This window comes from Mus musculus, chromosome 7 (genome assembly GCF_000001635.26).
Source record: "Mus musculus strain C57BL/6J chromosome 7, GRCm38.p6 C57BL/6J".
NCBI classification, from domain to species: domain Eukaryota; kingdom Metazoa; phylum Chordata; class Mammalia; order Rodentia; family Muridae; genus Mus; species Mus musculus.
Genome location: NC_000073.6, coordinates 80442899 through 80470881, shown reverse-complemented (window position 1 = coordinate 80470881; position 27983 = coordinate 80442899). Strand labels below are relative to the sequence as shown.

Genomic DNA, 27983 nt, shown 5'->3' with positions numbered 1-27983 from the left:
TAGCTTCTGTTTTGTGTAAGCAAATGTGGGGGTTGGTAGGGATCAAACCAGGGCCTTGCATGTACATGCTAGGCAAGCTTTGTTCCACTGAACGACATCCCCAGGCCTTGGGGCTTTTGTTGGGTGGTTGTGGTAGTTGTTTGAGACTAGCTCTCAATTATTAAGCCCTGGCTGGCCTAGAACGCACTGTGTAGACCAGGCTGGCCTTAAACTTTCAGAAATATACCTGCCTCTGCTGCCTCAGTGCTGGAATTAAAGGTGTGTGCCACCATGCCTGGCCAGTCCTGTCTGTTTGTTTGTTTGTCTGTTTTGAGACAGGGTTCTCACTATGTAACCCAAGCTTTTATCAGACTCATGATCCTCTTGCCTCATTACTGGGCTGGGATTACAGACATGTACCACCAGCCTTGTCATATTTGCTTTACGGGACTACACCACAGCAACTTTAAAGTTCTAACTTCACAAGCCTGTGACTCCAACACAAATATATTATATTTAATATCATGAACTACCTCAAATGACCAGTTTGGACAATGTGCAACAGATGAGGGCATTGCTATTTCCCTTAAATCTAGGACACCCTGTCTCTGAGTTCCCCAGAAATCCCCTGGATTCTTGACCACAGTTTCAGAAGTCCTAGTGCACTAGGACTTCAACTATGGATTCTGCCTGCTTCCTCTAGATATCCAGCTCAGCACATCTGCTTAGAGAGAGAGAATTAACTCCATCATTGGGGGTAATAAAAACGTAAAGAAATTTTCAATTAAAAAAAAAATAAACATTTTAGGATGAAATAGCTTATGAAAATCCCAATATTTTGGAGCCTGGGGCAGGAGGATTTCACAATTTCAAGGCCATCTTGTGAGACTTTACCTGGAAGAAAAAGAAGATGAAGAGGAGGTGGAAGTACAACATTCCTATAAAATTAAACCCACGAGAGGCGAACCTGAACATCTCGTAACTTGCAGCATAAAGATGTCATTGGCACTGCATTGCTAACAGCAATGTTCTTATTTATGAATTTACTTTAAATACTGGTTTCATATTCTTTTGGTTTTCTACTATAAAATTTAATTTTGTTCTGCTCTTCATCTTTTTTAGTGGAAAAAGATGGAAACTATCATACGAAGGAAACTCACGTCAATAATCTATATAGCATGGTACATTACTGTGAAAACATAACGGAATGCAGAAGAATACAGCTTTTAGCTTACTTTGGTGAAAAAGGATTCAACCCTGATTTTTGTAAGAAATACCCAGATGTTTCTTGTGACAATTGCTGTAAAACAAAGGTAATTACTTAAGTGGTGGTGCAGGCCTTTAATCCCAGCACTTAGAAGGCAGAGGAAGGTGGATCTCTGAGATCAAGGCCAGCCTGGTCTACACAGTGAGTTCCAAGACAGCCAAGGCTACATTATGAAACCCAATCTCAAAAAAAAAAAGTAAAATAGTAAAATAATAAATAAAGGTAGGCCGGCATAGTGGTGCATGTTTGCAACCCAGTGCTTAGGGGGCAGGAGCGGGAAGGTCAGAAATTCACCATGGTCTTTTACTCTATGGTGTGTTTCAGGCCAACCTGGACTACATGAAACCTTAATTCAAAAAGTAACAAAAAATAAAAAAGTAAAAATCCAACATGGGCAAGCATGGTATTTTAAACTTAACTATAGTCTATATTTAGAGATCTCAGTCTCAGAACAGTAGTAATAGTAGTAGTCTTTTTGAAAATCACTTGTTTAACTGTAAAAGCAGTGAGAACACCATGATGATGTCATGCCAGCAGTCCAGAGACTGAGACAGGAGGATAGAGAATGTAAGGCCAACCCGGGACCACAAAGTGAGATCATGTCTCAAAATAACAACAACATGGTGTCTGGATAAGCTTAATATTGTCAGGCCTAAAATAACCTTGGAGACTGTTAAACTCATTCATTACGTACTTAAATTATGGCAATTTCTCTCTCACATACAAACAATCTCCCCAGTACTGGATTGATCCTAAATCCTCAAGCCATACTAGGCAAGTGAACTATATACTCACGCCCCACCTCTTTATTTTATTTTTAAAAGACGAGATCTTTATAGCTGGCCTAGTTAGCTTCACTGTCAACTTGGCACAGCCTCTAGTCGTCTGAGAAGAGAGTTAGTTGAGGGATTGATTGCCCAGATCAAATTAGCCTGTTATCATGTCCCATAGCTGTAGGGTTTTTTTATTATTATCATTATTATTATTATTATCAATGTATATGGGAGGGCCCAGCCCATTGTGGGCTGCATCATTGCCTGGGCAGATGATCCTGGTCTATAAGAAAGCTGGCTGAGGGTCTGAAGATAAGGCTCAGCAGTTAAGAGCACTGACTGCTCTTCAGAGGACCTGGGTTTGATTCCCAGTACCCATATGGCAGCTCACCACTGTCTGTAGTTGCAGCTCCAAGACTTCTAATGCCTTCACACAAATACACATGCAGGCAAAACAGCAATGCATACAAAATAAAAAATAATAAACATTTAAAAAGAAAGAGAGAGAGAGAAACAGAGAAACAAAGAAAGCTAGCTAGCTAGCTACATATAAGCTAGCAAGCAGTGTTCCTCCATTGTTTCTGCTTCCAGTTCTTGCCCTGACTTCCCTCAGTGATAGAAATACCTGTAAACTGGAATAAATCCTGTTCCCCACTAAGTTGCCTTTGGTCAGAATGTTTTATCACAGCAACAGAAATCAACCTAAAATAGTAGCCCAGTCTGTCCTAGAAATCAGAGTGTAGCCCAGGCAGTGTGTAGCCCAGGCAGAGTGTGGCCCAGGCAGAGTGTGGCCCAGGTAGAGTGTAGCCCAGGCAGAGTGTGGCCTCAAATCCACAGGGGTCCTTCTGCTTCAGACGCCCAAGTATTGATGCTACAGGCACTGAGCCACTACACCTGGCTTACAGTTTCAAGTCTTAATATTTATGGTGCCTCACTGTTTATAGACTTTTGCACACTTGCTATGTTATTTAAACTAACTTTAGTGTGCTAGAAATACCCAGTGAAGGGAGGCAGACATGTAATACAGCATACTATGAAGTGTTACAGAAATATATAGAGCTAGGCAGAGCAGAGAGTGATTTACTCTGTGGAATCTGTACAGCCATTGCCATTATACCTGCTCACCCTAGAAATGCTGCTATCCGTTCACTTATTTGCCACGCAGTTGCTCTGTGGCAGGCTCTGTTGTAGGAGTTTAGGGTACATGCAATATGGACAATTAGGGTAGGTGAAGGCAGAAGCATCATCTAGTAAGGAGGACAGACACTGAGGAAATGCAAAGAGGAACTAAAAGGAAAAGTCATGGTGGCAGCCCATGTAGTTAACCCAGTACTCAGAGATAGATCTGTGAGATAAAACTAGCCTGGCCTACACAGCAGAGAAATTACAGTAGCACCAAGGACTGAGGAGAGACAGAGAATCTGTGACCTGCACAGATGGTAGTGTCTGTCTTCCTAAAGACTCATCTCACAAGGGACAGAGCACTGCTCCTGGAGCTGTGAAGGGGAGGAACTTAAGTTCTTCTATGTACAGTGCTGGTAGGTCGTTGAAAGACACGATACATGTCTGAAGCAACAGAAATATGGCTACTGTAGAGTCCTAATTGTATTCTATTCTAGAATGTAAGAGTGTGAGCATTTAACACTCAAGAGGCACAGGCAAGTGGATCTCTGTGAGTTCCAGGCCAGACTGCTCTGCATATTAAGTTCCAAGATAAAACTAGGATTATTGCACAGAGAGATCCTGTCTCAGAAAGAAAGAGAGGGGGGGAGGGAGGGAGAGAAACAGAGAGAGAGACAGAGAGAGAGAAGAAAAAATAACAAACATTTGAAACTGCCTTAGTTTTTTTTAGCGTGGAAACGAATTCTAAGTTTTACCATACCATTAAGCTCCAGTGACCTGGGTCTAGTTATCTTAGTTATAGCAGAAAGTAATTTTTTTATTCATAGGATTATAAAACAAAAGATGTGACTGATGACGTGAAAAATATTATAAGATTTGTTCAAGAACACAGTTCATCACCAGGAACAAGAAATATAGGACCTGCTGGAAGATTTACTCTGAACATGCTGGTCGACATTTTCTTGGGTAAGTTATTTACTGTGTTGTTTGAATTATATCACTTCAAATTAAACATATAGGGCTAGAGAGATGGCTCAGAGGTTAAGAGCACTGACTGCTCTTCCAGAGGTCTTGAGTTCAAATCCCAGCAACCACATGGTGGCTTACAACAATCTGTAACAGGATCTGATACCCTCTTCTTGTGTGTCTGACAGCTACAGTGTATTCACATACATAATATAAATAAATAAAAAAATTTTAAAATAATAAACATCTAAGGAAGTGGTTATAAGTGCATTTAAAAAGTCACTAAGGTGACTTTTTACATTAACAAATAATGATGATGATAGGACTGGCAAGACAGTGAAAGGCCTGAGTCTGATCCTAGAACGTACATAAAGAAATCCAGACGGCCTGCCAGCACATGGCTTTAATCCCAGCACTCAGGAGGCAGAGGCAGGCAGATCTCTAAGTTCAAGGCCAGCTTGGTCTACAGAGCAGGTTCCAGGTCAGCCAGGGCTACACAGAGAAACCCAAAGAATTTAAGGAAGGAAGGAGGAGGAAAAGAAGTAGAGGAAGAGGAGAAGTTCAGACATGGGCTGGGGGTGGCTCAGTGGATAATGTGCTTGCTACTACAGTAAGCATGGGGACCTAGGGTCTGGATCCCAGCACCCATGTAAAATCTGCCTATAACCCTCGTGATGGGCAGATCCCAGGAGCTTGCCCCCTAGCCAGTCGAGTCAAAGTGGAGAGCTTCAGACAGAGGCCTAACTTTAACCTCTCCTACACATCTACATACACTCATGCATGCATACACCACACACACAAAGCCAGATGTGGGTAACAAATGCTTGAAATTGCAGAGAAAGGGGCAAGACTTCTACCTCCACCTCCTTTGAGACTTGATGAGATGCTGTTTTGCTTGTGGAATTTGTATATTCTTTATCAGAGTGTAATTGAACATACAGACTTAAATATTTGCTTAATAGATACTTAAATAACTAAAACCAGAGATGGTATTTAGAAGGCTCAGTGGTAGAGGTCTTGTGTGTGAGATCCTTGATTTAGCCTCACTCAGCACTGGAAAAAATTCCAAAAGTCCTCGGAGGGCCAGCAAGACAGTTCAGCAAGTAACGATGCCTGCTGCCCGGCCTGACAACCTGAGTTCAGTCCCTGGATCCCATGTGGTTGAGAGAGAGAACCAACTACTGCAAGGTTGTCCTCACCTCCACAACGAATGCTGTGGCACATGTGTGTACCCAATGAATAAATGGGTAAAAAATAATTTTTAAAAATTCTGTGAGATGGGTATACACACCTGTAACTCTCAGCACTTGGAAGGTGGAAATGGGAAGATCGGGAGTTGAAGTAACTTTCACGGCATCCTGGGCTGCCCGAGACCCTGTCTCAGAAAATATAAAGCACAAGAGAATAGTATAAAGCTATCAGCAGTTATGTGAATTCTTTATTTTTTTTGCTAGTTTTTCTAGTATTATTTTATAAGCTGTGAATGCAACAGTTTGAAATAACAAGTTTAATTTTGCTGTAGTTTTTGGTTAACATGTGTAGTAAGAACAAGGAAAAGTAGGAGCAATCAGGGACTGGGGTAGAGTTCAAGCCCAGTGCACACGGTGTGGACTTCTACCCCAGCACTAAGAGAAGACATGGCGACCACAGAGCCTTGGAGCTCTCCTCAGATATGCTTGTAACTCAGAAATGAGGGTAGGGTCTGTTTGTGCTGTGGGGTTTCCTGTGGAACAGATGATCTCTTGTTTGTCCACAGATGTCCTTGAATGGCTTTTTAGCCTCCTGTCTGAATGACGCTGAGCCTGTATTATTCATCTAACCTTTTGAACCTTATTAGGGAGCAAGAGTGCAAAAGTTAAGTCTGGAATATTTGGAAAGGGGACTACATATTCACGACATAATGCCGAAAGACTTTTTAAAAAGCTGATTCTAGACAAAATCCTGGATGAAGACTTATATATCAATGCCAATGACCAACCAATTGCCTATGTGATGCTAGGAACAAAAGCCCACAGTGTGCTGAGTGGCCACTTGAAGGTAAGGTATTTAAACATGCGTCTTACTGTCGCACAGTATCTATCATAATATATCATAACAGAGTTTGTTATCCTTCCAAAGTCACATTTCCTCTGGAGCATATTAGGATTTTAATTAGAAAGAGATCTTGAAATTGATCCAATTAATATGCTGTTTGTCAAAATGAATTTAATAGATATTCAAGCTACTAAATCTTCCCATATTCCCTGAAAAAGCATGTATGGTCTGGCAAGTGGGTACGGGTACTTGCTACTAAGCTTCAGATCTGAGTTAAAGCTCTGGGACCTACATTGAAAAAGGAGAGAACAGACACCTATAAATTATCCTTTACAGATACACCATGCCGTGTGTATATATAAAGTGCATGTACACACAGAAAAGAGAAACGAATAAATAAGTAAGCATTTATCAAGAGGTGCTCTCATGCGCCAGGCCCTGGAAATAGAAAGAGGGAATGCACAGCCTTGTTCTGGGAAAGAAATGCAAGGGCAGGCAGTGCGGCTCCACAGGTAAAGGCACTGCCGTTCAAGCCTGGCAATCAGCATTCTGACCCCAGAACCCAGGGAGAAGGAAAGAACCGACTCCGCAAAGCTGTTCTCTGACCTCTACACCATGACACACATACAGGCACGCTCATGTACACACACAAAGTATTAATAAATAGGATTTTTTAAAGTAAAATTTAAAAAGTAAATTAAAAACAAACTGGGAAAAGCTTTCTGGGTACAGTGTGCCTCTGCTCACTCTGCTGAATGTTTTCTTTATCACCAAGGTGGACTTCATGGAAACGGAAAATTCCAGCAGTATTAAAAAACAAAAAGCTTTAGTGGCCAAAGTATCCCAGAGAGAAGAGGTAGTTAAGAAATGTCTTGGAGAACTTACAGAGGTCTGCAAATTGCTGGGGAAAGTCTTTGGTGTCCATTACTTCAATATTTTTAATACAGCCACACTCAAAAAGCTTGCAGGTAGGTACCTGTAGGCCTTGCTCTTCTGACTCAGGTTAGTGGCCAGTTCATCTACTAAAGGATCTGTGTTTTGTCTTTATTGTTTCTCAGACAAGATCTTTTAATTAATTTGTTGTTGTTGAGACATGGTTTCTCTATGTCACCCTTCCTGGTCTCTATCTCACTATGTAGAACAAGCTGACCTTGAACTCACAGAGGTCTGCCTTCCTTTGCCCCTACCTCCCAAGTGTTGGGACTAAAGGCGTGTGCCACCATGACATGATGAGACAGGGGCTTATTATTTAGTTCAGGATGACTGCAAACTAATCCTCGAGCCTCAAGCTGCCTGAGTGTTGGGCTTAGAAGCATGAGCTAAGGGACTTTGTAAGTCTTGGTCTATTTTAAATTTTGGTTTAATCTCTGGGTTTTCAACCCAGAGACACATTTAAGCTCTTTCTTGAGGTAAAAATATATACGGTTCAGATATATGCTATAATTTTAATTTCATGCCTTTCTGTAAAGCTGAATGCTAGAATGTGAATAATTGCCTTCTATAAAGCCAGATGTCAAGTATTTGTGCGGTCTGCCTTCCGTCCTGATGCTCAGCTATTTCCGTGCAAGTGCTTTGCAGTGAGAAGCTAAACAGGAAAGGAACTGCTTTAGGCTTCTTTGACTCTGGATCTATAACACTGCTGTGTCTTTAGTTAAGAAATATTTGCTGATCTGAGTTATTTGCATGGACTGAGATAACTTAACCTAGAATGTCGGTGGTAAGATCTCTGGAAAGTAAGTTGCCATAATTGCCTCTGTGTCCCCTGCTGCTGCTCCTTCGTGAACCCACATAGCCATCTACTCTCCCTGCACTCCCGCCCACGCAGTCACCTTTTGTTCAGGCCTTGCTTTCCCTGCATCATCACGGCAGTCCCGGCCTGGGTTTGGTTTGGGGTTTTGGTTTTGTTGTATGGCACTTTCGTACTAGGAATTTAACCCTGGACCGCACCTGTGCTGAGCACTGACTTAGCAGGGCTAAGCTTCAGCCCCACCTAACCATTCTGTTCAATATCAGTGCCTTCTCCATGACACCAGAAGATGTCAACAGAATACTGCACATCTCAGGGACAAAAATGGAATACTGTTTTATCGAACCTAAACATCTTTTTTAGGTCATCAAAATATCTGTCACTTGCAAGAAAACTATGAAATAGGTCATTTCTCAAAGACAATACTTTATTAATGCCAAATTTATTACCTACTACTTGGTCTCACCACCTGTCTACTTTTACATTTTTGTGTTACTATGTCTTGTGTGTGTTTGGGGAGGGAGTGGTGTGTGTGTGTGTGTGTGTGTGTGCGCGTATAGAAACCAGAAGACTGAGTAATATGTTGTTCTTCAAGCACCATCTACTTCTTTTTTCAGCAGGGGTCGTTCACTAGCGCCTGGGGCTAGACAGCTTGCTAGGCTAACTGTCCAGTGAGCCCCAGGATCTCCTGTCTTTACACCCGAGGCACTGGCTCGGCTTTTACACGGGTGCGAGCAACCAGACTTGGGTGCCTGTCCCTTTGCAGCACTGTACTGACTCAGCCATCTCCTCAGGCCCAGTCGTCTTTCTGAAGACATTCCACTCTGTAATGTGACCTGCAGCAGCACTAATTATTAATAGCTGTACTTAAGGCCTCCCATGCTCGGGAAGCAGTGCGTGCAGGACAGCTGCAGAACGTCCAGCAGGATTCATAAGATACTGCTTGCTTTCCAAAGTGCAGAGGGGTTTTGGATTTTTGGTTTTGGTTTTGGTTTTTTGAGACAGGATTTCTCTTTAATCCCAACATGGGAGGCAGAGGCAGGTGCATCTCTGAGTTGGAGGCCAGCCTGGTCTGCAGAATGAATTCCAGGACAGTCAGGGCTCTGTTTTACAGAGAAACCTTGTCTCAAAAAAGACAAAAGAAAGAAGTTAAAACAGTATGTGAGTTAGAATCCATAAAAAATGGTAGGTTTTTGGCTATTAATGTAGTTTCCTAACTGGTCTCCTTAATGTCCTATGTGAGCATGTTGTGCTTTTACTTTTATGTTTTCCCAGGCCACTAACACTAGAACAGCTCACTAGACACAATACAGAGTCTGTCAAGGGGGTCATAGGGTCTGCATCTGCTTTCTTCTTCCATTTTGTCTCCCACTAGCCCTCTTGAACCTGCTCTATCCCATAGTCTATCACTTTCCTCCAAGCATAAGAGTGACTGGAAAGGATCTGAAATCTACCCTCTGCTCAAGGCAGAGATATGGGATTAGCACCCTTTCACTCCAAAGCCAACGCTCTTGGCTCAGAGCAAACCCAAGCCTTGGTTTTTACCACTACATCCAGCTTGCTCCATTCTTCCTCCTTCAGAGCCAATAAGCATCCCTTTCTACTCTTTCCCAAACAGCAGCCAGCGTGACCTTTGAGCCATAAGAAGGTGTACTGTCCCTGCTTCACCTGCATGGGACTAACCAGATGAGGACTCAGTCAGTGTCGGGGCAGATTCAGTGTAGTGTGTCTCTTGAGATGGAGTGTGTATGTCTGCAGAGCTAGACATAGAATGTCAGTGTTGTTTACAAATACGGGGACATTTGTCCTGCAGCTAGACAAGCCTTGGCAGTGGGGACAGTGTGCTGGAAGCCTGAACACTTAGCACAGGGCCCACCCTAGCTTTCCACAGGCACTTGGCTGGCTCCCACCCCCTACGTTGACATCTGTGCCTTTGTTGCTGAGACTGGACAGTGGGCCCTGCCTCCTGGCCTGTGTGCTGCATTTCCAGTCTAACTTCACCTTTTAGAAAACTCCCCATGGATCCGGTCCCAGCAATAGTTGGCTCTTAACAAGCATGAGTGAAATGAGCAGATGCACATGAATTCAGTGGTTTTTCCATGAGTGGTGATTTAAATTCTTAATTTTATATCCACACACAGAATCTTTATCTTCTGATCCTGAGGTTTTGCTTCAGATTGATGGTGTTACCGAAGACAAGCTGGAAAAATATGGTGCAGAAGTGATTCCAGTATTACAGAAGTACTCAGAATGGACAGTGCCAGGTTCCGTATCCTCCAAACCTGTTTACTTGTGAGCCCCTCTCAGAACTGTGTTACTGTTAAGCAGTGCGTCTCCCTGAGCTGGCACCAGGTAGTTAATGCATCCTACACCTGTTACACTGAAGTTCCAATCCTAAGAACAGTCCCAGTGTGTGAGGCACCTCTCAGGTAGTTAGGAAGCCCGGCATTAAAGCTGCTGATGGAGCACAGGTGGGAGGGAGCCTCTGTGCCTGCCCGAGGGCCTACACGCTGTTGTTTTGGTAAGGCAAAGTGAGTGGCCAAGGAGTCATGATCCCTGGCACCCATTCCAGATGGACTATCACCTCACTATGTGATCCTGGCAGGACACCAGCATCCCCAGTGTGCTTCACTGTTCGTTCTCATGTAAGGAAGGGACATGTTATCTAGCAAGCTTGTCAAGATAACATGTTAGAGTAGCTCTTACGTGCTTTGGGAAAATGGATGTGTCACTGGAACACTCTTGCCATTGGAAGAATCTGACTTTGTGAGGACATCAAAGCAGAGGTTGCCAGAGGCTGCATTAGGTCTGTCCTGTGGTGCCTCGTTACAAGCCATGGCACTGGTATAGAGATCACTGGATGAGGGAAACTGAGAAAAAGGAGTAGTTTGCTGTAGGGGATGAAGGGGCACAGTGTGCTGTCCACTTACACGCCAGCATTAAGTTGTCATCCCCAGTGGACCTGCTGTCTTAGTCAGGTTTCTATTGCTGTGATTAATACCGTGATCAGAAGCAACTTGGGGAGCAGAGGGTTTGTTTGTATTATGTATCCTGAGCTGTAGTCCATTGAAGCAAGACAAGTCCAGGGCTGAAGCAGAGACTATGAAGGAACACTGCTTACTCACTTGTTCCCTCTCAACTTCTCAGCCTCTGCCTCCATTTACCTCAGGACCACCTCAAGGACAGCATGACCAAGGGTGGGCTGTGTTCCTCCTTCCCATCAATCAAGAAAATTCAAGTCATGCAATGTTAGCACACACCTTTAATCTCAGCAATCAGGAGGCAGAGGCAGATGGATCTCTGAAGTAAGGCTAGCCTGGTCTACAGAGCAAGTTCCAGGACAGTCAGGGCTGCACAGAGAAACCCGTCTCAGAAAAAAACACAAAAGAAAAGAAAATGCCCTAGCATCCCTAACAGGCCAGTCTGGTGGGAGAACTCTCTCAGTTAAAGTTCCTTCTCCAATAACTCTAGGCAAATGTATGTTTTCACTCAGGCCAAATTCCTGCTTGATATGCCACGTGTTCATAACAATTATGCAGAGAAATGGCTTAGGAGTAAAATACAGTACTGAATTTTCTGGTGTGTTTATTAAGAGGCTGTTGGTTAAAGATGAAGAACAGAATTTGTTGGTTTTTTTATATTGGACTTATTTTCTCAACATGTTTAAAATGATAAATAAAATCAGCTAACACTTATGGCAGCCTTTACTTCAGTTCGCAAGGGTTAGCTGCACAATGTAAAATAACATAGGCCTCATGCAGTAAAGTGTGAACTAAACCTGACATCTCCAGTTGAGTTGAAAATTATCACAAAAATCTGTAAGTAATGAGTTTTGATTCTCTCTCATTAAATATAAATTGCCATTGAACATACTTAAGCTTTTCAAAATAAAATGTTTAATTCCTGCTGAGGTGTTGAATCCATTCAGCAGGAAAGCAGCTGGTATTGGGCTCCAAACCCAGGGTCACCTGTAAATGTCTGCATTTCCTGTTTGTAGCTGAGGATGGTTCCCCAGGCGCCAGAGGCGCCCCAGAGGACACTGAGGAGGAGGAGGAGGAAGCGCCTGTATCTTCTCACTACTTTGCAAATCAAACTAGAAATGAAAGAAAGAGAAAGAAAATGTCAGCCACCCATAAGCCCAAGAGGAGAAGAACTAGTTACGGTGGCTTCAGAGCAAAGGGGTATGTATGGTCTTTATGTCTTTGTAGCATCCGGGGGACGGGGAGGATGGGGTGCATATAGCTGCTCTAACAGTCAATAGTTAATAGATTGATGGCTAGCCCCTAAACCAAAGTAAAAGCAGGACTTTGGATTTTTAAGTAATCTAATTTGCAAAAACTTCTCAAACTTTGACTTTACCTTGGAATTTTTGTTTCTTTTGAGGTAATTATTCTTCTTAAAGTATTTTCCACCAAAAACACCCTGAGTAAATAACACGGCCGTGTCCTTCAGGCTTTTGGGAGTCTATAAGTGTTTGCTGCACTCCCTCTGCTGCAGGATTCTCTGGGTCTCTCTGCTATTTTTTGAGACAGGGTCTCCTCTATCACAGTCTGCCCTTGAACTTAGTTTAAAGCCAAGGTTGACCCTGACTTTATACTCTTCCTGCATCCACCTCCCAACTTCTGAGATTACATGTGGGCCATCACACCTGGTTTATGCAATGCTGAGGTCCAGCCCATAGCTTCCTACAATCTAACTGAGCACTGCTAGCCCAGCGCATTCCCCACCCTCCCTGCTACTTTTAATGCCCGGGAGACTGGGTCTCCTAGTCTTGGCAGGATAGCTGAGAGGAGACCACTTGGGGAAATCCAAAGGCCAGACAAGCCAAGTTTCCTTGGGGGCTGTGTAAGTGGTTTCTGTCTTCTCCTCCCTTTGCTTGGCTGCAGCATGTCTGCACAGGAGAAGCGAAGTCAGAGTGGCCAGGTCTTGGCAGCAGGCATGTTTTCCACCATTGGACTGTATCCAAGAGTCCCTCCCTCCCCCTCTTCCTCCTTCTCCCCTGCTAGATGCCCATCACCTCCTGCCCTCAATCCAGAGATGGTGGTCCCCAGAGAAGTGCATACTGTAACAGAACTGCTTAGAACAGGAACCAAAGCTGCATGGCTCTGAGCTGTTGTTTGCAGTTTTCCACCTTTTCTCCTTCTAAGTGAGAAAAACAAGATTGAGTGGGGGAAGAGAAAGGCAGACAATGTCACCAAATTGTCATTTCTTGTTAAATCCATAAACAGACTTCTTACATGTGCTAACCTTCCTCCAGAGTACACAATTAAAGACATTTGTAAATGGTGGTTTAACTTTGTGGTTTTGAGTGCGCAAGTGACCATCAGATATTCCTCAGTGAGGACATTTTCTCATTTCCTTCATTTATTCCTCCCCTTGGGAAGCACTCATTTGCTTAGTTGCTCACAGAGCATGAGACCTTAAAAAGCTTCTGGTCCAACCCCCTTGGGTTTAGGATGGGGAAACTGGCCTGGCCTGTGTTGTGTGGGAGGGAAGGGCTTGCCTGAGGCCAGTCTCGCCTACTCCGTTTCAGAGGTAGGATTGGACACTGGCCTGGCCTGACGGCTCAGAGCACTTTCACTTCTGCGAGTCTGTGGACACTCCTTGAAACCGTGGGCGATCTGACATCTGGCTTCTACTTGTTGGGAGGGAAGAGACCAACACTGTTCTTTGCTGCTGGCTCCTTCACTTCATTTGCACAGCAGCTGTTTGTGAGAAAGGAGCTCTTTGCCATGTTGCCTGTAATCTGATTTAATAAGGAGTAAAACTCAAATTTGCACGAGGCATAAAGGTTTACTGTAGCACTCGGGAGCTAGGAGGCAGGAAGATCAGAGTGCAAGGTAATCTGTGGTTCAGTGCCACACATGGTCATGCGTGCCTCAGTGTCAGCAGTTGAGAGGCACACAAATCTCTGCGTTTGGGTCCAGCCGGCACTCTACAGAGAAACCCTGTCTCAACAAAAGTAAGCAAATACGTAAATGCATACACACGCTCTCTCGCACACGCACTCGCGCACACACACGCACAGTCCAAAGCCAGTCTGTGCCATGAGACTCTATCTCAGAAAACAAAACCAACATCATAGTGCCCCACAGCCAGCTCCGGTTTCCATCTAAGTGTAGTCGGTCTGTGTGTAAGGAGGGTCTCTTCTGCCTGCCAGCTTGGTGACTCTTCACCATCAGCAGCTGCTTGGCATCTCCTCTGCTCCTCTGGGTTTTCCAGCCCACCCTGAGGGGGATTCCAGCCCCGGGGCTGCTCACCTGTGCAGTGAGAGAATACTGGGGCTCCTTGCCAAGAGCCCTTCACCCCCAACAGACCACTGGGGCTCACGTCTCCAGAAAGCCACACAATGAGCCAGGTGTGTTCTGAGCTTTCTGAGTGGGAGGAAAATGGATGAGCCGTTGAAATGGAGGCTGCTGTTGGCAGATGCGTTCTGTAAATCCATATAAACAGCAGGGTTTGCTCCGGGCTTCATTCCTCAGCAGGAAGTCAGCAGAGGGAAACTTGAGGCTGCTTCTCCGCCAGATCTGCAATGAGATTGCCTTCCCTCCAGCAAGAGGTTTACAATGTTGAAAAACTTTTCCTAACCCCAGCAGCATGCCCTAGGATGCCACTAACTGCCCGGGATTATACAACTGATGGTGCACCTCTGCACTGCCCACTGTCACTGTAAACCAGCTGACAAGGTGGTTCACTTTTTGTTTGTTTTATCAAGGGTTAGAAAATTGCTCTCCTCGGGTCAGCAAAGAAGTGATATGCAGGGCACAGCTCAGGCTCTGGCAGGGCCCTCTTCCCTTCTTGTAGGAGGCAGTAAGCAGAAAGGACAAGTTGGCAGTTCTTTGGGTGTTGGGGCAGGGGAATTGCTGACTACGTGGCCCTGACACATGCCAGACCACTGCATGAGGCAGCTTGGTCCTCCCTAAGGAGCCACATATGCAGCCTTCCTAGGACTATGTGACTAGGATGAGGCCACCCAGAGGCTCTGCCCCATCTCCACTCTGCACAAAGCTGCCTTGCTCACATCTGGGTCAGTGCAGTAATTCTAGGGTATCTGATGGCCAGAGATTTGGGGTCTTTAAGAGATGTCTTCATGCCAGGCAGTGGTGGCTCATGCCTTTAATCCCAGCACTTGGGAGGCAGAGGCCAGCCTGGTCTACAGAGTGAGTTCCAGGACAGCCAGGGCTATACAGAGAAACCCTGTCTTGAAAAACCAAAAAAAAAAAAGAAAAAAAAAAAAGAGAAAGAGGTCTTCACTTCCTCTTTGTTAGAATAGACCCAGAGGCAGAGGATTCCGGCTATAGGCTGTGGAAGGTGTGGCTAGAGGGAGAGTCTGTGGTTGGTCACAGGCCACGAACTGAGATACTTTAGAAAGAAATTCAGAGCATACTTGTGTACTGGGGTAGGGCAACTTACCCTCTCGTGGGGTTTCCAGACAGAAAATGCAGACAAATGTAAGACCAAGGAAAATCATGTTTGTTCTCCTGGCAAGTTAACAGACAAGATTATTAACTTCGTCTCATTTAGCATTTTAATTTTCTTTTCTTTGCCACATTTTAGGGGCTCTACTACATGCAGAAAAACGACTTCTAAAAGTAAATTCTATGGTGTAACTGGATCCCGCTCGGCCTCATGTGCTTCTCAGGCAACATCATCAGCCAGTAGAAAACTGGGGATTATGGCTCCTCCAAAGCCTGTAAATAGAACGTTCCTCAGGCCTTCATATGCCTTCTCCTAACAGTTCTCTGCGCATAGATCTTGTTTGTCAGCATCTGACCATCTGTGAATAGAAAGCTGTTAGTCTTGTTACAGCATTTGAAGTTTTCACTTCTATCTATTAATATTTAAATGTATCTCATGTGATAGTTCTTATTTTTAAATAAACATTTTCTTTGGTGCTACTGCACATGTAGTGGCCATTGTTTCTCAGAGCATCTGTAACAATTGTAGCAATGGCTGAATCATCCACCCCAGGAAATCCCGAGGGGAACATGACTGCTGAAGCCAAGGGAAGGCAGCATGGGACATTGTGAAACTGTAGAACTTCTTGTGTGAGGCAGCCTTGACAAATGACAGAGGAAACAGAAAATGTATTACATAGTAATTCCTATAATATACAGAGGCTGAGCCAAAAAGATCACCTGAGCCTAGGAGTTCAGGACCGATGTGGGCAATGAGAAACATTCTCTTTTTAAAGGAAGGAAAAAGAAAGGATAGACAGACAACAGCAACAAAAATAAATAAATAAATAAAATAGATTGCTCACAAGAATGTATTAAATATTGATATGTTTCCTAGTTTGCCCTTTGTGTAATGCCCAGATCCTTGACCTCACTCGGAGAAGGGAGCTAGAAGCCTGCAGACCACTGTCTTGAGACCTCAGAACTGGGGTGGCATCAGATGGCCATACACCTATGCTGAGGGACCACCTTTGGCAGTTTAGTGAAGAGACCAGCCAAATGTGTTAGCTGAGAGCTGGTTGTTGAATAAGCCTTTGAAAGCTCTCTTTTGACTCCTGTCGGGGTGAAAAGAAGAAAGGATGGACCAAGTAGCCAAGGTTACCTGGAGAGAGTCTGGCAAGGCCCAACATTCTCTGTGGCGGCCCATCCAGAAGGAAGGTTTGTACACACGGTGGTTTGTATCAAAGGCAACTCTGCTTCAGGCAAGTCCCAGAGCTTCACTCAGCTCTGGAGAAGCATTCTGTTTGGAACTGATACAGAAAGTGCAGCTGCCTCCTTCCTCCAACGTGGCCTCCAGTCTGAGCAGGTACCCTGGGAAATGCACCATTGCACTTGGGCAACCCCAAGAGGAAGCGAGCAAAGGCAAGTGACTGAAACTGGCCTGAGCTGGGGCCCAGTGAAGATGTTCTGCATAGCGATCACCTTAAGGAAGGTGAGACATTGACCACAGTTTAGACCACATGAGACCCTCTCTCCAAGATGATAAGACAGGACACCAGGAAATGTCTAACAGAAACGTTTGTGTTTTATCACAAAAGAAAGGGACCGGGCAGTGGTGGCGCACGCCTTTAATTCCAGCACTTGGGAGGCAGAGGCAGGCAGATCTCTGAGTTTGAAACCAGCCTGGTCAACAGTGAGTTCCAGGACAGCCAGGGCTATACAGAGAAACCTTGTCTCGAAAAGCCAAAAATAAAAATAAAGAAAAGAGAAAGGGAAGCCAGAGATACATTTGTTAGACCAAGGTATGGTGAGGTGGAAGGGGGTGCCTTTGTGGGCCCATGCCGAGGCATCCCTTCCCCTGAGGTCCCAGCCATACAGATAGAGTATGGAATAGAGTTTATTTAGGACATGGGAGGGGAGTTGCGGGAGGAGAGAGAGAAAGGCCGGCCATGAACACAGAGGGAGGAGGGGAGTGGGGAGAGAAAGGTCTTAGAGGGTAAGAGGACAAGAGAGACAGGAGGGGACAAAAAGCCCCTTTTATACTTAGGCATACCTAGCTGTTGCCAGGTAACTGTGGGGCAGAGCCTTGAAGAGAAGCTAAAGAGAAACCTTCCCCTAGGAACAGTGATGTGGAGGCTTGACTCCTCGAGTTTGGCCAGCATTCATGGAACCTCTCTGTCTTATGTATACACCCCTGAGGTCCTTGTATTCCAGAGCTGATAGGTGGCCTCTGATCACTTCCAAGGACAAATGATCTTCCATGACCTCAAAGAGAAAACATGAAGAGTCAAGTGAATGCCAAGGCCACTCAGTGTGCACACACTCATCCTCTGCCAGCCTGGGAAGCAATGCATCGTAGTGTCCTTTTCCTTTCTGTGTAGGAAGCAGGATTCAGAAAGTTTATGTAACTTGCCCAAGCACACACAGCGAGGAAGTGGTAATGAGTAGTGTGATGGTTTGTATATTCTTGGGCCAGGGAGTGACGCCATTTGGAGTTGTGGCCTTGTTAGAATAGGTGTGACCTGGTTGGAGTAGGTGTGTCACTGTAGGTGTGGGCTTAAGATCCTCACCCTAGTTGTCTGGGAGTCAGTCTTTTCTAGCAGCCTTTGGATGAAGACATAGAACTCTCAGCTCCTCCTGCGCCATGCCTGCCTGGATACTGCCATGCTCCCTCTTTGATGATAATGAACTGAACCTCTGAACCTGTAAGCCAGCCCCAATTAAATGTTGTTTTTATAAGACTTGCCTTGGTCATGGTGTCTGTTCACAGCAGTAAAACCCTAAGACAAGTAGGGTGACACGGGCTCTACCCTGGAGTCCCAGTTTGTCTCTGGGTTTCCTGGTGTAGCTAACACACTCTCAAACATGTTGCAGTTAGGACAGCAGTTATGTCCCATCCAGGTCTACATGCTCACGAATCTCTGTTCTTTCCCTAAGCAATCCAGCCTCCTCTCCCAGCCGCATTTTCCCAAAGCCTCGGGCCCTCCTGCCCTGCCCTGCCCTGTGCTGCTGCCTCACAGGAGGCTCCAAGGACAGCCAACCTGCACAGCTCAGCTACAGCTTTTCCACAGGAGGACATGGAGGCCCAGGGCCCTGCTCTTAACTGAGAAACTGCTGTACCTCCACATCTCACCATAGCCTAGAAGACTCCCTTCATCTTTAGAAAGTTCCAGAAGCCCAGCCAAACTGTCTCCAGTTCCATAACTAGGTAGGAACTACCATAGGCCTGGAAGTCTGGCCCCAGGCTGGGTAAGGCCTCCAGGGCACAGAGTCTAGGCAGAGGGACTGTGTCCTGAACAGATTCCCTCACGGAGCGCTCTGACAGCCTCCTCGTCAACTCTCACAGTCTCTGGGTAGCCTCCCTGGTGGGGACCAAAGAGTCTCACCCAGAAGGCAACTCTGCAGGGTGCTGTGATCTGTATGCTTAGCTCTTAAGTGCTCTGAGGCAAAGGCTCAGAGCTGTGTAGGACAGAACAAAGCTCCAAGGTCCAGACCTTGTAAGCTTAGGCTTCCAAACACTACACCTCCTATTTTTTACCTCCTGGTTCATCGACCCACATGAGGAGGAGGGAATAAGATACACAGTGGTTGGGGTAGCCTTTGGACCTGCTCTGCTGATGGCTAAAAATAACAAGGAACAAGATAAACCAGAACTTAAGCTCACAGAGCCCTGGTAAGGTAGGCCATTCTCCCCAACCCTCATGTAGGGCCCGGGGCTAGATCCCTACATCCCCCCAAGTATGCACAATGGAATTTGGTCTGATTGCTGGCAGGAGGGGGCAGGGATAATACTCTGTATGGTCCTACACTGAGGTCTGTTCACAGTACAGAGCTTACCCTCCCCCCCTCAAAAAAAAGATCTGTCTGCCCCTGTGGACTCTGCAGGGCCAGCCATACTCACACAAAGGGCAGCCTGGCCTGCCTCTGTCTCAGTCCCTGCTGGGAACTATGTGACCCTTTGCCAAGGCAAGACTACACCTCTGTCAGGGAAGATTCTCTCGTAGGAGAGGAGAACCCCTAGGCAGTGACCCTTGGGACATAGTGAGGCTTGAAATGAGAAGTCTGACCTGGAGCTTCTGGCTGTTAGCCTCTGGCATCCTAACCTGGCTGGAAGGAAGGACACCGGTGACACCAAGCCTTGTTATAGCCAGAGGCCAGCAGAAGCTCAGCATCCTTGGGTCTCTTCCATAAGAGGCGCCTTGAGCTCCCTCTCCTCTTGACCAGCAGTACAGTAACTCCATTAATGTCAGAGGAATGTCAGCATCTGGTGGCTGTGCAGGAGGTTAACTGCAGAAGCAAGTGCCCACTCAAGCTCCAGTAGACAGCATCCCTCCCAACTGCCTGTGCCTGGCTCACAGTGAGGACTTGAGCATCTAGAATCAGCCTAGGAAGGATCAGCAGGGCACTGCCCTGACCTCAAAAGTCAGGGAACTGTAAGCTCCATGGCCTCGCTGAGCCTCCTGTTTGTTTGGTTGGTTGGTTGGTTGGTTAGTTGGTTGGTTTAGTTGGGTTTGATTTCTCTGTGTAGTCCTAGCTGTCCTAGAACTTGCTCTGTAGACCAGGCTGGCCTTGAACTCAGGTCTGCTTGCCTCTACTTCCCAAGTGCTGGGATTAACGGCATGAGCCATCACCACCAGTTTCTCCTTTTACTTGAGATAGTCTCACTAAATTGCCCAGGAAGACTTTGAACTTGCAATCCTGCCTTAGCCTCCAGAGTAGCTGAAATTATAGGTCCACACCACCAGAATCAGCTCAATCTCTCATCTACACAATAAATATCAGCCCTGTCACTGCCTCCCTCCCTGGTGGTTGTGGATATCCCTCTTAAAGGAGAGGCAGGCAGTGTGGTCTCACTCTATGCTCAATCTAACCCCTAAACTCCCAAGTAAATATACCACGGGCATATGCTACCATGTCCTTCTGGCCAGATACTCTACAAATACTAATTGGCCCAAACCCAGCCCTAGCCCTCAGCAGGCAGTGGGAACACACACACACACCCCAGAGAAGGAAAGACAGCAAAGCCAGGAGTGTGGGGGCCAGTTATGTGTGACGTGGAAGGTGCACAGGAGCTGCACTGAAGGTCGGACTTCTCGGCCAGGGGTCTGGTTTCTGGTTGGCCCCAGGGGTTCTCTGACTCCCTGTCTGCCCTCCCCTACTGGAAAGAATGAGCAAACCCCCTGCCTCACCATCTGGGTAGCCACCCCTAAACAGAAAGCTCTGTGGCCTGATGCTCTCCACTGTGAGACAATCACCCTTAGCCAAGTCACCTGCCCAGGCAGAAGGTGATGGGGACCTGTAGTGAGAATTTTGGTTTCTTTAAAAACACAGAAATGTTGTAAGGACATGTTTTGTCTAACCCCAAGGGTGGGGTGTGGGGCTGCCTTAGATTGTCCACAGCAGCTTACTGATTTGCCTCACTCACGCTCTAGCGGGAGTACGAATTTGCCAGTTGCAGATAGTTTGTTTTGAGTGGGTGACATTTGGCATTTGGGGGGCTTTTCAGAGAATGTATGAATGCTAGAGCCCCAGTAAGTGTGTGTGTGTGGCTGGTTGGTGGTTGGAGGCTGCTCGTTGCTGTTGATTGTGGTTTGTCAAATCGTCATGCAGAGGAGAAGAGAAGAAAGTAGATATCCTGATGGCAAAGATCAAACTTGCCCCTAATCAGCAGGAAGTGGTCGAAAGATATCATTGCCTTTTACAGAGGTAATCTCTCGTGCAATGTATGGAAGCTTAAGCTGTCAATAAAAAATCCTATGGCCAATGAGCTGAGGCAGGATTAGAAGGTGGGATATCCAGCAGAGAGAGAGAGAGAGAGAATTCTGGGAGATATTCAGGCGCAGGAGATTCACTCCAGACACAGAAGAGGATTGTCACATGAAACTGAGGACTGGGTAGCCAGTTGCATGGCAAGACTTAGACTAGACTAAACAGGCTGTTAAGCCATGAGCTAGTCGGGGATCAAGCAAAGCTTTTGGCCTAGGCATTTATTCATGAACTATTAGGTCTCAGAGCCGTTATTTCTGGGAACAAAGTGGACGGGTGGGAAAACACAAGATTTTTAACAATTAAAAACAGATGGTTTAATCCCAGCACTTGGGAGGCAGAGGCAGGCGGATTTCTGAGTTCGAGGCCAGCCTGGTCTACAAAGTGAGTTCCAGGACAGCCAGGGCTACACAGAGAAACCCTGTCTTGAAAAACCAAAAAAAAAAAAAAGATGGTTTTAACTACACCTTGTCGTATCCCTGATCTCTCTCTCTCTCTCTCTCTCTCCCTCCCTCCCTCCCTCCCCCCCCCCCCTTCTTTCTCTCCTACCTAATGTTAGGGAGTTGAAAGGAAGGAAGAGGATTTCCGATCCTCCCTTCAGACCTCCCAGGCATTCCTCCTTGGTCTCTTTCCAGCTCATGGCCTTTTTCCTTTAATTGCTGTTACATGCATACAGGTAACATAAGCTACAACACTAAACCAGCAAGATCCCTTACCGCATTCAAACCCTTGTCCTTACACACACACAGGTGTGTACAGTCTTCATCCCTCATCAAGAAAACCTCTCTGCAACAGATGGAGACCACTACAGAGAACCACAGCCGGTCAAAATGCAGAGGCGTGCCAGAAATGTTAGTGTCATCATGGTCCATCGTGGTCAGTGATGGTGAGGCCTTAAAGAGGGACGAAGACTTTCCCTGTGGGCTAATTCTCTATGGCTTTGGTTTTTGGTCTTTGGTTTTTGGTTTTTTTCGAGACAGGGTTTCTCTGTGTAGCCCTGGCTGTCCTGGAACTCACTCTGTAGACCAGGCTGGCCTCAAACTCAGAAATCCGCCTGCCTCTGCCTCCCTAGTGCCGGGATTAAAGGTGTGCGCCACCACGCCCGGCCTTGCCTGCCTCTCTTTATGGCTTTGTTAATGTCCTAGTTTGCTTTCTGTCGCTGTGATAAAGACTATGACCAAAAGCAACCTGGAAAGGAAAAAGTTTATTACATCTTAGGACTTACAGTCCATCCCTCTTCCATTGCTGAGGAAGGCAGGGCAGGGATTCCAGGCAGGAACTGAAGCAGAGACCGTGGAGGAGTGCTGCTCACTGGCTCTGTTGATGGCTTGCTCAGCCTGCCTTCCTATCCCACCCATGACTGACCTGTTCAGGGGTGGCTCCACCCTCGGGGGCTGGGGCTCTCTCACAACAATGATGAATTTAAAAAATGCCCCACAGGCCTGCCTCTAGGTGCTCCCTCAATTAAGGTTCCCTCTTCCCAGATGACTCTAGGTTGTATCAAGTTGACAAAAAAAATAAAAATAAAAAAATAAATTAAAAAAAAAAAACCAACCACCTAGTCAGTGACCACACAGTGCATTATCATAGAGCGTGTTTGTCCCATGTCAGTGACCTCACAGTGCATTATCATAGAGCGTGTTTGTTCCATGTCAGTGACCTCACAGTGCATTATCATAGAGCGTGTTTGTTCCATGTCAGTGACCTCACAGTGCATTATCATAGAGCGTGTTTGTCCCATGTCAGTGACCTCACAGTGCATTATCATAGAGCGTGTTTGTTCCATGTCAGTGACCTCACAGTGCATTATCATAGAGCGTGTTTGTCCCATGTCAGTGACCTCACAGTGCATTATCATAGAGCGTGTTTGTCCCATGTCAGTGACCTCACAGTGCATTATCATAGAGCGTGTTTGTCCCATGTCAGTGACCTCACAGTGCATTATCATAGAGCGTGTTTGTCCCATGTCAGTGACCTCACAGTGCATTATCATAGAGCGTGTTTGCCCCGTTGAAATTTCACTTTCTGCCCTGAGTTCAAATCACAGACGTCACTGCCTTTACAGTGTTGAGCTAATTAAACTTTTTCTTTATAAGTAACTTGTTCTCAGGTATTTCCATATATATATAAAACAAACGGCAGCAGACGCCCTTCCTCCCGCCCCCCAAATAAAAGGCAGGTTCTGTCACTGGCTCTACTGCTTTGCAGGCGTCTCCCTCTGCTTGTAGATCTAGGTTCTACCCAGTGCCTGAGAATGGGTAGATAAGTGCATGGTGCATGGTGCTTGCTTGATAGGCAGGTGGATGTAAGGAGCTGAGGGCGGGGTCGGTAGGTAGATGGATGGATCATGAATGGGGTTGGGTAATGAGCGAATGGGGAGAATCAGTCAGTGAGGGGCATGTGGGAGGATGAGTGGGAGGATGGATGGATGAATGGATGGGCGGATGAGTGGGGCAAAGAGGTAGCCATGGGAGTGCATGTGGGCTATGAGGAAGACAGATGTGGTGGCATTTACCTAGACTTTCCTCATGGGAGAATAAGATAGGAGGATAGGGACAGGGCCTCGAGTCTATGGACCATGGCATCTCGTAGCCCATGGAAGTGATAGGCCAAGCCACTGTGGCCTGGTGCCAACCTCCCTTCCAAGACAAAGGCAAAGTTTCTTCTGGTTGACCTCATATTCATACAGTTGATGTCATGTAGTTAGCCAGCCCCCCATTTACTGACCTGAAGCTCCATTCGGTATCGTGTGCTTAGTTTTATACAGTCCCCAGCATCTGCTTTCAGCTCCCTTTTCTATCTTATGCACCTGTGGTGTACTTACACGTGGGGGAAGGGGCTTTGTGAGGCCCTCAGGGCCATGGGGAGGATGGGAGTTCAAATCCTGTCTTTGGATGAATCAGCCCTGGGGTGAATATGGACAGCTGCTGAGGTTGTACCTTCCTGAACTTGGGCAAGACATTCTCTCTCCTTTGTAGCTCAGGCTGGCCTCTAGTTGGCAGGCTCAAGTGATATTCCTGCCTTAGTCTCCCAAGCCTGTGGCTAAGGTGTATACTATTAGACCTGGCCCCTCCTCTTTTGTCTTTGGTTTCAGAGCTACAAAAAAAAAAAAAAAAAAAAAAAAAAGACTTTCACCAATTCGGTGACTCACATCTGGAATCCAAGCACTTGAGAAGCTGAGACAGGAGGTTTGCCTGTGAGCTCAAAGCCAGTCTGGAGTTGCTGTGTGTTGTGAGTACCAGGACAGCCTGTGCTACAAAGCGAAACCTCTCAAAACAAACAGCAACAAAGGACTTTATACTCCGTGATAACTGTCACCTGCATCTTCAGTGTTGAAATGCCTGTCCAGTGGCACACAGAGTACTGACCATGGAGTGGAACATCCTTGCACACACGTGACTTCACAAACACATGCTCCTCACAAAGGAGACAGAGGGAGCTCTTAGCCCTTTCAACTCTGAAGTACAGCTTCGGGGTAGGGGGTGGGGGACACTTGAGAGTCTTACCTATCTTAAGCTGGCCTTGAACTTGCCAAAGTAGCCAGAAACAGCAAGTTCCTACTCCTCCTGTCTCCACCTCTCCAGCAGGAGCCTACCACGCCTTTGCCGGTGGCCAGCTTTGTGTGGTGCTGGGCGCCTGGAACTCGGGGCTTTATGCATGCTAGACAAATACTAACAGTTGAGCTACATCCCAGCCTGTTTTGTTTTGTTTTGTTCGTTTAGGCAGCATCTCACTCTGCAGTCCTATCTAGCCCTGAACTCACCATGTAGGCCAGGCTGGCTTTGAATTTGTAGACATCCTCCCTTAACCTCCCACGTGGTGGGATTACAGGCACGAAAGGCAGCACAGAGCACATCTTTTTTTTTCCCCCCCCCCTCTCTTAGTGGTGCTTTGTATGAAAGTCAGAGCCTTACACATGTGAAGCTGGCGCTTGGTTGCTGAGCTCTCTGCCCCCAGCTCCCCACAAAGTACATCTTAAAGAGATTGGTGACAAGGAACAGATCTGCCACTCCCAGCATGCACTTTGCTGAGTGTACTGGAAGCAAAGGAAACTTCTTGAAAGCTGTGGAGGCAAGTGTGAGCTGACATTCCCCAGGCCTTGCCAGCCTGTGGGGTCAAATAAGGGCAGTCATCAGCCAGATCCGCCCGCCCGGGAGCGGAGCTGTCTCCCCGCTGGGCTAGGCAAATGCTGCTTCATGATAAGGTTTGCTGAGGGCTCTTCAGGGGCTGCAGGCACCAACAGGAAACAGAGGCTTTCTACAGAACACGGGGTGTGATATTTGCTTAGAGTTCTCTGCTTAAGGCCTGGCAGGACCAAGTCACCCTGTCTAGGAACACACAACTCGTGGCCCAGGCTCTCCTACCAGTTCTTTCAGTGGAGATGAGTGTTAAGTGGGCTTAGGTTTCTTAGGGTCGAAAGCCAAGTTTACCATTTACTGTGTGAGCTTGAGTACATTGCTTAACTTATCTGTGCCTCCGAGAGATCACAACCGCATACCTTGTAACGAAGATTGCTCTGAGCCTGCCAAGATAATGTGAGCAAATTTCTGGGGTTGAGACCATAGCTGTCAAAGGGACCAGTGTCACCAACAGGTGAAGTAACTGAAGGTCTGGCTAGCTCACTTGCAGGGACATACCTACCTGTCTGAAGCCAGCAGGCTGATCCTTCCTTGGTGGCTAGGCTCTTCCCCACAGCAGGAGAGCACACTGGGAGGGAAGCCCTGGGCAGTGGTGTGTTATAACATTCGTGACTCGAGCTGCCCCAGAGTCTGGTGTGGAGATAAGCCTAGGAAGTGAGGATCTGCCTCATCAAAGACTGTCGAGGACATATTCAGTGTGGCACCGGGCAGTGGGCCAGGGGAGGAAGAGGCACCATACAGTCCTCGCTCAGACATTCACAGCGAGGAGTGGTGGGCCAGCCAGAGTCAGGCGCCTTCTTATCTGCTTTGCTCCCTGAGCGCTCTGCCTCGCTTGCCTCAGCTTCCTCTCTTGAAGATGGAATTCCAAAAGAGGTAATGACTGCCTGTCCTGCCTCCATTATGGCTGGCTGCACTGAAGAACCCAGAAACCCAGGCCTGTGAGTAGTACCTTCAAGGCCAACTCCCCCTGAGAACAAAGCAGACACTGCACTTCCTCCCTGGGTTTCTGGGCCTGATGGGAGCCCAGAACCACAGCCACAGCCAGCACACGGCCCTCTCCCGCCCCAAGCCTGCACTGTCCAGATGTGCTACTGCAGCTTCCTGGAGCGGCGGAGCACTGCACAGCTGGAGCACTGCACAGCTGGAGCTGAGCTTGTGGCTGACGGGCTCCACGTACACGGAGGGACACTGTTAGCAACCCACTTTGGACAGTGCTATACAAGGACAGGTGATGCCAATCCATGGTTGCAAGCCATGGCCCTGGAAGACAGAAACGGGGTACATAAAGAAGAGGGAGAACTTAGCAGACAAAGACCAGAAATGGTCCAGAAAGCAATGGCTTTGCAGCTTCGGGATTGCAGGAAATAACGTCTGGAGTCCAAAGACTGCACTGGTGGGAGGCACTCACGGGAAGCAAGAGTTGGCAAGGCAACTTTGGCGTTTACAGAATGGTACAGTGAGGAGCACTATTCAGATGGCATGTGCCATAGGGCTTAGTCACAGCGTAAGGGCACTGTGCCTTTTCTCCACTGGTTGGGGTCTGGTCTTATGGTCTTTGAGGCTGTCTTAATGTTAAATAAATAAATAAATAAATAAGGTAAGGGGTGGGATCCTGTGGCAAAGCCTTTACTTAGACAAAAATTCTGACAAGGTGGGGATGTTTCAAGCATCATAAATGTGACATTCCCGTGGCGGCCTTTTTGTTTGTTTTTGGGGGGGAGTTTTTTGGTTTGGTTTGGTTTTTGTTTGAGGGGAAGGGGTATTTTGAGACAGGGTCTCCACTACTTGGCTAGCCAGGAACTCATAGGGATCAACCTGCTGAGATGAAAGGCATGAGCCACCACAGCCGGGCTCCTGTGAGCCTTTGTTTGTTTGTTTGTTTGTTTGTTTGTTTGTTTGTTTGTTTTTGGTAAAAAAGACTGACTTCCCTTCCTGTCTACTAAACTTCAGTGTGAGGTTGGTCATCCTGTGGGGCAGATCCACTTTGAGCCCCGCCCTCTCTTGTCTTTGTCCTGGATTCCCTCCTCCCTCCTCAGGCTCTCACATCCCACAGCTGGGGCCTGAAGGTGCTGATCGCTCTCCCCTCTTAGAGCTGAGGCCTCTGAGCAGCTCCCTCTCTCTCTCTCTCTCTCTCTCTCTCTCTCTCTCTCTGTGTGTGTGTGTGTGTGTGTGTGTGTGTGTGTGTGTGTGTGTGTTTAAGTGTGAGTGAGAGGTGGTCAGAACTGGCAGGGCTTTCATTTGTCACCATCAGGTCACCTTTAGGTAGGACAGAATGAGGACAGAGCCAAGAGCTGATAGTACCCAGGACACCTTGGCCCAACTGCTCTGCCCAGCTCTGCCACCCAGTCATGGCCCAGTAGCTTCTAGCCCGGGCAGATATTGGACCCTCCCAGAACCAACCTGTCACTCTCCAGACAGTCCAGACTGTCTACCTTCTCTGTGCCGCTTACACACCTGGGCCACCCACGCAGCTGCTTGGGCCAAGGTCTGCACCAAGCCCTTAGCTGGGAGTCCTGCTGGGGCAGCTGTGGTTGGAGCAGGGGCCAGGACAAGGTGGCCACTCACCTCCCAGGAGGGCTAATTTGGCCATCTTCCCTAGATGACATTTACAACAAAAGAAGAACCATTTCCTCTCTGAGGCCCAGAAATGGGCAGGGGCCTCCTGGTGGCTTAGACAAAGGCCTTTCTGCCCACTGAGGTGGACCACCCAGGTTCTAGGCCATAGACCTGGCGTCTACATTTTTAACTCTTTAACCCTGCTTGTGTGAGACTGGCTCTGTGACCGGAGACAAG

General features: G+C 46.8%; 1 protein-coding gene across 4 annotated transcripts in view, besides 1 other annotated feature; it reads left to right on the top strand.

Moving 5' to 3' along the window:
- Positions 1-15889, top strand: part of Blm (Bloom syndrome, RecQ like helicase) — an 80156-nt gene extending 64267 nt beyond the window's left edge. For 2 of the 4 annotated variants that reach the window (NM_001042527.2, NM_007550.4), the window contains exons 16-22: positions 1102-1292; positions 3969-4107; positions 5945-6144; positions 6917-7109; positions 10030-10152; positions 11886-12069; positions 15446-15889. In NM_001042527.2, the coding sequence (NP_001035992.1) occupies positions 1102-1292; positions 3969-4107; positions 5945-6144; positions 6917-7109; positions 10030-10152; positions 11886-12069; positions 15446-15623 (1208 nt within the window). In that variant the 3' untranslated portion in view covers positions 15624-15889. Of the gene's footprint in view, positions 1-1101; positions 1293-3968; positions 4108-5944; positions 6145-6916; positions 7110-10029; positions 10241-11885; positions 12070-15445 lie in introns of those variants that run through there. The other 2 variants (XR_001785468.2, XM_017321956.2) reach the window with 2 other exon arrangements.
- Positions 24382-25814: an enhancer, noted in NCBI's record as "VISTA enhancer mm169". NCBI's record gives its function as "enhancer in: heart[4/5] | other[4/5]" and the evidence as "EXISTENCE:transgenic organism evidence [ECO:0001131][PMID:17130149]".